At 27.3% G+C, this 10930-nt stretch overlaps 1 protein-coding gene across 1 annotated transcript; it reads right to left on the bottom strand.

Moving 5' to 3' along the window:
- Positions 1 to 410: 410 nt before the first annotated feature.
- Positions 411 to 4472, bottom strand: LOC113388349 (conserved oligomeric Golgi complex subunit 4). Its single transcript, XM_026625737.1, has 14 exons — positions 4369 to 4472; positions 4096 to 4293; positions 3259 to 3361; positions 3065 to 3197; positions 2856 to 2994; positions 2489 to 2701; positions 2130 to 2363; positions 1932 to 2065; positions 1758 to 1871; positions 1465 to 1684; positions 1123 to 1389; positions 831 to 1016; positions 531 to 745; positions 411 to 463 (listed from the first exon to the last, which is right to left on the bottom strand). The coding sequence occupies exons 1-14, from the start codon at positions 4453 to 4455 to the stop codon at positions 421 to 423; spliced, it is 2286 nt and encodes a 761-aa protein (XP_026481522.1). The 5' UTR covers positions 4456 to 4472; the 3' UTR covers positions 411 to 420.
- Between the last annotated feature and the right edge of the window lie 6458 nt (positions 4473 to 10930).

Genomic DNA, 10930 nt, shown 5'->3' with positions numbered 1-10930 from the left:
TACGTATGGGTCTAAACCCACTGGGTTATAAATTGGCCCATCATAGGCTTACTATATATACCGGGCTATAATAACCCGGTAGGCTGTACATGGAACCAAGCAGGTCGACCATTGTTTGACCCGTGCTGTATGGGTTGTTAGTAATTTTAAAATCAATATTTTTACGAACTTAAAATTTAAAATGATATTTTTAACTTAAGAAACTTTTTAATCATAGTCGAATGAGAAAAAGGGCAGTTATTTAATTTAGACCCTTAAAGAGCAGTTTTGGAAAATATTTTTATGGTTCCTTTTATATTTTAATGTGAGATATTAAAAATGAATCAAAATTGCCGTAGGGAAGAAAACAGTTAGGTTTTTATATTAATATATTTATTAACAAATAATAGTATTAATTTATAATAATAAATGCTCTTTCTGTTATAGTTTCAGCTTTTTTATATCATCTAACCGGAAATCAGTTCTAAAATTTAAGAAAAACGTGATACATATATTTCATGTTGAAAAAAATTAAAATATAAAATAATTACCTTAACATTAACACCTTTGCCAACTCCGGTTTGGTGATTCTCCAAGCAACATTTGATTCTTCCCAATATTCATTGACTTCAGTTATTTTCTCTAAATTAAGCAATGTTGCTATTTGTGTTAATCGTGCCATTTTATCACGAACTGACCAGCTTGTAGCACTCGTCAGATACTGCCCTAAAGATCTTACTTCACGATCCAAAGCTAAACCACCAAGCTAAAAATAATAGAAAACAATTGAGAAAATGCAAAAATGATTGTTGGATTGTCGTATTAATATAAAAAAAAACTTCATTACGTACCCTGTTAAAGGTAGATTTTAAAATAACACGTTCCATTCTAGTTGTAACATCGTTTGTTACTGTAGCAACAAGTGAATCATAATTATTTGCTGTTAAGCAATGCTTAAAAGAACTTAACAAACCATCAAGATTTACAATCAATGTTTGGATAAAAGTTTCTCCAGCTTCATATGCTGTTAACTCATCCTATAACAAGAAATTAAAAGTTATTCACCATAATAAATTTACTATATTGAATAAATTCAGATTTATATTTATTAATTATTATTATTTTAAAGGATAATATACTTACTTCAGTAAAGTGATGTGGGTTTGTTAAAAATACATCAATCCAAGGATGAACTCGTGGTTTGATAACGCTGACTCGCAATTGTTGCATACCAAACTCGACCAATGCTTTAAATGTTGCTGTAACATTTGAAAGACTTGCCAAACAACTATCCACTTTTTCCCGATCATTCGTAGATATATTAGGATAGGCTGTTAAAATGTCATTTAATAATGTAGAACCTAAAGTATCGACATACTCTGAGCTTGTGTCTGCATTATTTAGATGAGCCTAAAATTTTTATCAAACATCAATAATATTAGATAAAAATATATAAAAAATTGTAGTACATTATTGCAAACTTACTATAAATCTATTTCTTAGTTGCTCACTATCTCCTTGCCCGTGTAGTCTTCCTTGTTGAATAGATGTCTGCAAAGCACTATATGCAAGATCGAGATACCCTGATGGATAACCATTTTGCAATGTTGATTTTAAGGCAGCACTATAATCTCTTTCTAAGCATCCAGTCACATTATTTAATATGGCACAGATGCCATCGATACTGGATGTAGCAATGGACCTCCTATAAAAATTATATTATAATAATAATAGAAAATACTCTCATTTTATTATTTTCATAAAATTATTTAACCTGCCTTGTACATTTCTTAACAATAAAGAAAACATCATCCATCATGCTTGAACAATGCTGAGTCCCATCTAAAGAATCTAAGTTGATGGCTTTCAAAACAGTTTCTTCCATGAAATATCTTTAAAAAAAAAATTACAATGAGTAACAACATTTTTCTTCAGTCTTATGTAAAATTTACCTTTCTAGTAACAAATACACTCCGAGTAATTCTTGCATGCACATATTGAGTTCACATGAATTAAGAACATTATTTAAAGTATTGAGTTTTGTCTTGCGCAAATCTTCATCGGTTACTCCCAGTTCTATATCATTCTAAAAAGTAAAATAATTATTCTAATGAAATATATACCCAATACACATTTTTTTCAAAGCTTACCGAGAGTTTTTTCTTAATAAAACGCAGATAAAGCTCAGCTCTGGAATGCATTAAAGACACTTCTGCAATTAAATTATCTAACTCCTTTGGATTAAGTTTATCAAGTGAAGAACTGGTACGAGTGTGACCTCTGGCAGCATTTGAGTTCAAAGAATTTTTCATGTAAGAGTTAATTTGCATACTACGTCGTTTTATATTTCTAAGTTTAACAAATTCCTCTATTATTTTTTTTACCTATAAACCAGAAAAACTAGTGTAAAGACAATAAAAAAATTCATCATTTATGTATTTTTATTTCAAAGAAAATTTTGATTCAGATACTTGTGTTTTTACCATTTGAATTTGTTTAATGATCTCACCTGTCGATCACATTCTTTTTGTACAACAGTGAAAAGTTGAATAAGTAAACCTGGTCCATAGTATGTTTCAACAAGAACTGATTGTGTTTCAATTACACGAGCTATTGATTCCAAGACAACAGTGAGACAATCAGCAAAAAGAATATTATATCTTGAATCATTAGAATTTGTACAAAGACTATTCTTAAGGGTATTTCGAGATGTTTCTTGAATCTGTATAAAATATAAAAACTTGGTATTAAAAACTTGTAATATTCTTACAATTAGAAATATTAGAACATATCAGCATGAAAATTTATTTATTCTTGAAATAATTAATCAAAACTTAAATACATGTTTTTATTGTATTGAGTAGTTTCACAAATACCTGTGTGCATAAATATAAAGCAAATTGTTCCAACCCTTCATTGTGCATTCCTAGCAATGGAAATATTTTAAAAAATCTTTCAACAGAAGCCAAATCATCTTTTTTTACAGCTTCATTGAATTTTAGTGTTATAACCGACCTAAAATATTTTTTTAGATGTGTTAATAATTTAATATAATTGAAATTAAATAATTTTAATAATAAATAACCTTATTTGTACAGCAGCTTCTTGCAATGTTATAAATGCTTGACTAACACTCGTTGTATTTTCTGCTACATCTGTAGCAGTTTGTTGCAGAAGGCTTTGATCCATGGATAAAAATCTATGAACGTGTGCAGCTCCTAAGAATAATAACAAAAATGTAAATAATATGTTATAACAAAAACAATTTTTAGTACAAACCTTTCTCATAATCTTCATTTCTTAGTGCTGATTTTACACCTTCACTGCATATTTGTAAATCAATTAGATCATTAACTCGTTGCTGGCATTCTGATACTCTACTCTATAATCATAAATCATACCAATTACTTATTGCAAATTAATAATAAAAAAGTAGGATGATTGGTTATTGAAAAGGATAACAACTGAATTTATTTGCCCTGTTTTATAATTTAAAGTATTTATATTAAATATTAATCCATTCTTTAAGTAATAGATCCTATTATATAATTAATTTACTTGCATCAAAGTGTACTCTGCTTAATTGTGTAATTTTATAATACTTATAAAAAATTAAAATACTTAATGAAATATAGGATTAGTTAACTATGTATATAAACATATCAAAATATAACTTTATTGCGATCTTTGAAATAATGAAAAATAAATCGTTATACTATATGGTCAAGATTTGACCAGGGCTTTTTCTATTAGCCCCTATCAAGAGTAGAAGATACAATTGTATGAGTATAAATACCTGTAATTTATAATAATAAGAGAGAGTAGCAAAAGTAACGAGAGAAGAAGGTTGTAGAGTGAAGATCAATATATATCATGAACTAAACAAAGGTTTTATTCACATATATTATAATAATGGAATATTTATAATTTACAGTCCTCTTAATATTTAATTAATCATAGTGATCCTCACCACTATATGTTACACAAATTTCAGCTAAATTATATCAATCATATTAGAAATATGAAAGAATATATCATGATGATTTGTAGTTTTTTTGTAGATCTTTTTTAAACTACATATAAATAAATTTTATTATCATTAATTAAAGGACATACCCGAGCTTCATCAAGTCGTCTAACTTTTGCACTAACATTTTCAGCTAACGTAGCAGTATGTGTTATCATAGATTGTAAATTTAAAGAATCCTGATGAATTAACTGCAAACCAGCCTTAGATTTACTGATGGACATTAATTTAGATTCTATATGATTTTGTCGTGATAATAGGTTTTCTAGCTGTTTTGTAATTTGATCCTGATGAAGATGGAAGATATATGAGTTATTATATTTCTTTTGAATATTTTTTAAGTATTTTATATATTTATTAACCTCTGCCGATGATATCTTTCGGCAAGCCTTTTCAATGCCTTCATCAGTGGATAAGTCTTCATCATTTAATATATTATACACAGACATTGTTACTAAACTTTTTCTTTAAATTATATAATTATCTAATTATTTATAAAAACACTTTGTTTAAAACAATCATTAACAAATATTAAAAACTACATTTTATAAATACTTCTTGATATTTACATTTGACGTTTGTCAACGTGACATTTCTTGTTTAGATTTGTACAATTAGTTATATTCGTCTGAAGTAGTTGGCAGCACATACGATTTTAAAAGGCGCGCTTTTTAAAATAGAATTCAAACAAAATGTACAAAGCAATTTATTTATGGTTGCACTTATTTATTTAAAAATACAATATATAGTTTTGTTAATGAAGAATATATACTAAATAGAATTACATCCTTTGGAATATCACAACTGAAAAAGTGATAAATTATATATATTAATTTTAATTGATATTTATTAATTTTGTGATATGACGACTTACTTATTCGATTTGCATATAAATTATTAGACTTGCTGCTTTATGTATTACATATTTTAAATCCTGATTTTTTTCTTTGGAAATAATTTCATTTACATTTAAAATATATCAGAATCCAATTTCAATATTTTTATTATTACTATTAATAAAACACAAATATCATAAATGTATATTAATTTTATTGATTACAAGTCTACATTAATTTGGATGCTACATCCTATCTACAAATCTTAATAAACAAATTTGTACCTGTCAAATTAATTAATTTAAATTTTAAATATTACATAATATATTCTAAAGAATGCAATGCCAACAAAACCTTGCTTCATAGACAGGGGGCTTTGAGGAGTCCAACAACTTTAAGGCAAGTTGTGACAAGTATCACCTGCTGTATTTAAGTTATTACGCAAAAAAATATAAAGTTTAAATTATAATTATATAAATACAAACAGGGGACTCCAATTGCCCAACAGCTCAGAGTGACTGCTGAGAGCAGTCGCCTGCTAGCAATTCAATCAGCTTTCAAGATTTATTCAACTGAATAATAATATTGAATGCTGATTTACAAAATGGCTTGCAAGGAACTATGAATTTAATAATAGTCCAACAATTGAGCTGTGAAATATGTGAATTTTCACCTGTCCACATATGACTTACTTATAAAAAACCCTATTGTTGAATAGTGCTTGCTATCATCATAACACGAAAGCTGACAAACATTTTTGAGAGTATTCTTCAGTATATCACAACACTTTTATCAAAAACGCCTTTCAAATTTTTTAATAATTTGATTACTAAGCTACTACAATTTTTTGTTAGCGCAGTCTAAGAATTTTAATAATATTAATAGAACTACAAATTGTTATTGATTTTATAATGATCAAAAATTTTAATGAAAGTTTATGTGTATTAAAAAAAAAAAAATAATGAGAAATATAGTATTATAAAATATAAGTTATTTTAATCAAGTTGTTCTTTTTGATCGAATGTTTCATCAGCTCTCTGTAGCTATTATCGTTTGCACAGCTAATGACATGCAATAAACAATATTCATCAATAGATTATCAATAATTATTCAATAAATGTATTTCATGGTTCAATAGCTTATTTCATCAAACTCAATAGCTGTTCAAATATTTCATATAAGCCGCAATATACCCTCTTCAATAATAGATGTCATCTTTAACTAAATATACTCATAAACAAACTGATTACTTCACTTTGTGAATTATAAAATATTGAAAAACAATTGCTTTTCTTAATCCAATTGCATGTCATATATAAATCATAATATAAATCTGTAATCGCCTGCTGATAGCAAGTAAAATAAATACATACTTACAAATGTAGAATATTCTATTTGCTATTCGGCAAGGGATAATATCCAACAGCTATTACAACTGTGATTACAGACTTTTAAAATCCGAATTATATATGAATGTTGTTCTTACACACTCGTGCTGGAAAATTTTAGTCATAATAACAAGTTAAGTTGCAAAATATTATATACTTAATATATTGAGTGTTTTTTGTTAAGAAAATATTTGTTGGAATTTATTTTGATAATATTATGACCAAAATTTTATTCGATTGAAACAATTTTTGGTCAGTTGCATGCAATCAGAGTTTTTCACCATTATGATAACAGTAATAAACCATTTGCACAAAAATATGATAGAAATAGTGATCATTAATTAAGCTATCGATCTTTATAGACATTATTACTTGAAGTGTAATAAAAACATCTAAAAATAATAATAATAAATACATCTTATTGGGAAGCCCTATGCAAAAGAAAAAAATCTTGACTAACTATAAATATTGATTCTGATTATTTAATCCTTTCCTTCCTGTGCAAATGGTTTGTGCTAAAGGAAAGATCTATACCAACACTTTTTTATCAAATTATAATTAATTATGTGGATGATGAAATGATTATTATAGAAAAACGCCAACAGTTGCTTTTCATGCCAAAGTATGCAACGTCAGCAATGTTATATGAAACTTAGAACAATTTGATATATGATTGATGTAGTTTCAATACTGGACAATATATGTATAAAAAAAAACTATAGATACACTAACCTTGTCTATACTTTCAAATTTAACAAAATTGGAAGCGGACATTTTTGTAGATATTGATTTCTGATCTGTATACAAATTAACATTTATTACTTCTTAAATCTACCAGTGAACAGATAATTTAGCAACATTAGTATATTCTTACATGCGGCATGATCAGTCACAAAGTTTATGTTTAAGAAGAAATTAAGGTTTTACCCACAGAACCATAATTTCAATCGATAATCACAAACCATGTAAAAGGTCTAATAGAGATATTATTATCCATCTAAAAGATGACCTTAAGGTCTAATAAAGACGCATTGATTGCACCGCATGAAACCATCTCCAGAACACACAATCGAAGCATATTCTAAATCAGATTACTATGTTATGTGAATCCAAAAAGTCTAGTTTCAGAAATATTCCTCATTAATAATGATATGTGCACGAAAGGTAATTATTCTTATCTTTTAAATAACTGTAATTAAATATCTAGTATTAAAATTATAATATATATCGACTAACTACAACATTTGAACATGCGTTTCATTAAGAAAATGATTATAGTAAGTTATTGAGCTTAATTTAAATTATATTTTAAATGAGTATTTTAATGCAAATACTTGTGTGACATTGTAGTATACACGTGTTTATACAGGGTATCCTAGAACTCAACGTCAAAGGTAACAGGTCAGTATTGATTATACTATCATGAAAAAAAAATAGAAAAAAAATCTCATGCAGTTTAAACATACTGAGATTTGAAGTACAACCTAGATCTGTGACCATTTTTCGGTTATTGTGGTTATTTTTAGTCAACTTTGGAACCAGAACCGTGAATAACATTTAAAAAGGAACAGCCAAAAATAATAACACAATTGGTGCACGTTTTCTAGAATCAGACTATTTGTTAAACTACGAATTTAAATTTAATGTTTTCAAAATTGATCGATTTTGAAAGAACCTCCTCTTAAAAACATGTGCTAAAGCATGTTGTTAAGTTCCATCAAAATTTTTGCGCATTTTATCAGAATTGTAAAATAGTGAAATCCTTGAAAGTTTTATAATATAAAAATTCGAGTAAAAAATAAAATTCATTCTATTCACAATCAGTAATTAATTTTTTTATTATAAAACTATTAAATATTTTACCATTTTACAATCCTGATTAAATACGCAAACTATTGATGAAACTCACCAATATACTTTAATTCATTTTTTTTAAAAGGGAGTTTTTCAAGGTTGATTGAATATATAAATTCACAAAAAGTCGTAATTCTTGAAAACTCAGGACAATTGTATAATTATTTTTAACAGTGGTCCTGGAAATATTATTTACGATTACAACTCCAAAGCTGAAATAAACAAAATTAATATAAACTAACCACGATAACAAAAAAACATGGTCATAGTTTGACCAAAGCTCTAGATTGCACTTAAAATCCCACAATCTTTAAACCGCATAAGATTCATTTCTTCTAACATTTTTCATGATAGTTACAAAACAATACTATCACTCCATTTCAGCTGGACGTTGAGTTCTGGGACACCCCGTTATGCCTAAGAAGAAATATCGTATTTGAAAACCAAGAAAAAATATTCCATCTGATATATTGAAAAGAATAGCTAAAGCGATAGATTTACAAACCTGCAGAGCACATAAAATCCACAAAAAAGCATATACTACATTATTCAAGGAATTCAACAATCATCATTGCAAAATTGAACATAACGTCCATCACCAGATTGATTAACCGAATTAATTCTGGATAAAACAGGTCAAAAGTGTGTTGAAAAAATGATGAGAGACAAAATTGTCTATAGTACTGAATATCAAAATATTTTATACCGATTTATAGCTTGTATAACAGATGTTAGTTAGGACAATGTTTGTTGTAGGAAATAATTATTGTTTTGTATCTGGATGTAGTCTGAAATATTATAGTAAGAGTTGAGGTGATAGAAGTAAATTGGTGTAAAAAAGTGGTCCACAGATAAAGAAGATACCAAGTATGAATACATGATGTATAAGAATAACATATAAAATGGTGTTACTGGTATAAAATATTTTGTAAAATTTCAGACTGAATAAACAGTCCTTCAAATCAAAATTTTAAAGTCGACAACAAATCAATCATTTTCTAGTAACAAGTTCATCAACCCTCAACTAGTTCGTAAGAGAAATAATAATTACTCGAACACACTCCATCCTGATTTAATTAGCAATTAATGTGATAGAAGCTTACTAAACTGTTGTTGATCAAAACACACAAATGGTGATATTAATTTGTAGGCATGGATATTACACATACACTAGGCATATCATATAATAAGAATATATTGTATTATTAATTTTGACAAACATACCGTTTTCGTTTTACAGTCGTTCATATCAAGTCTGTACGACATGTCACCCATCCCGGATTAAAACTCAGTTTTAGGTGACCTGAGAAATATAAATAAATAATAATAATACGAGTTTCTAGCGGTACCATAGGATAGACCAGTCTTCAAAAGACAACACAAATAAATATCTATGTACAAGTATTGCACATTTTACCGAATACGAATTTTATATTTATCCATTTTCAACTCAACACTGACTGAACAAACACTCTATATTGCTTCAAATCTTGATAAATGAGGGTGACCATTGCAAAACTATTTACCCTATTGATCAAACGTTTTAAGAGAATCAACTATCGTCTGAATAAATCGGACCATGTGTAAATCTATCTAACAATTTAAAAGAAATAACTGACTACATGTAAAATTCAATGCTAAAATTTGCGATGTAGATCTTTTATTCTGAACTGTGTTGTTAATTACATTGAACTTAAAAAAATAGGGTAGGCATTTATGATGAAATCAATAATCTAATCCACCACAATTCTTTCTCTCTAAAAAGTATATAATTTTGATAATTATGAAGCCAATTTTTATTAATAAATGCGAGATTTCTACAGATGGTCACCAACATCTCTTTGTACATGAACAGAGCAATATTTCAAAACAATTGTGCAAGATAATTGTAGAAAGTCAAATTATGAAAAATAAATATACTAATAATATATACAAAAAAAATATTATGCCGTTGCGTACATTACACTAGCCTTTATTTTCAACTAATTTTTGACTAGACTTATATTAAAAACTTTTTTCCAAAAATCGCCTTACACAATTGTTATGATGTTAAATTTAAAACCGACAAACTTACAGAAAGTATTGAAATCAAAAGTTGAAATCGGATAAAAGGCGATTCCACATATCATGGATTACATGGAAGATACTGATGCTGATGTCAAATCGCCTTTATCAAATATTAGTCTAACGTTTTACGTAGATTTTTGCTTATTTCTATACTTAAAATTAATGCTTGCAAATGAATGAAAACCATAATTTTGACAATAGGAAACCTAAAGAAATGCTCTTAAATAATTTTCACGAATGGTTAATTAATAAATTTCGACGCCAAGAATCCGTGATACAATTTGGAAATAAAAATTGAAAAAAGATCCACTGCTTTAAAACAAAATGCCAAAAAATCCAATATCAAATATTTTATAAAATTTTTGGTTATTTCAAATAAATAAAACAAGAAACGAGATTAATTGATAAATCAAATTATATGTATTACGATTAAGAACATGAAGATAACTCGCTTCCAAAAAGTGCGTTAGCGTCCTAAGTCATCATTTCGTGAAAAAATTAGTTCTTATTAGAATCTGATTTATTAATCAGATTTAAATCGTATAACTTCCATAATTAAATTATTTAAGAATTGAGTGAATTTTTCTAATTTTCAGTTTTGGAATGTTTGTTTCGGATAGCAATAGCTGGATGATTTTCTTAAATAATATTCTGAAAGTTTCGCAAGCATGAGAATTACATAAGCACTATAAATAATTTTTAGTTTCAATGCACGAATTTTGAATACTCCTTACACCTTGAAAAGAAACTCAAAGCTTCTAGAAATGTATCTAGTTCAA

Source organism: Ctenocephalides felis, unplaced genomic scaffold (assembly GCF_003426905.1).
Source record: "Ctenocephalides felis isolate EL2017-DRISC unplaced genomic scaffold, ASM342690v1 CF-g0.4_SCAFFOLD_03572, whole genome shotgun sequence".
Lineage (NCBI taxonomy): Eukaryota > Metazoa > Arthropoda > Insecta > Siphonaptera > Pulicidae > Ctenocephalides > Ctenocephalides felis.
Note: the sequence above shows the minus strand (reverse complement) of the source record. Positions and strands in the feature narration are given on the sequence as shown.

Coding starts and splice junctions, on each gene's coding strand:
- LOC113388349 (XM_026625737.1), bottom strand. CDS start 4,455: ATGTCTGTGTATAATATATTAAATGATGAAGACTTATCCACTGATGAA. Junction 1,017..1,122: donor ACCCACATCACTTTACTGAA/GTAAGTATATTA, acceptor TTCTTGTTATAG/GATGAGTTAACAGCATATGA. Junction 746..830: donor TAAAATCTACCTTTAACAGG/GTACGTAATGAA, acceptor TATTATTTTTAG/CTTGGTGGTTTAGCTTTGGA.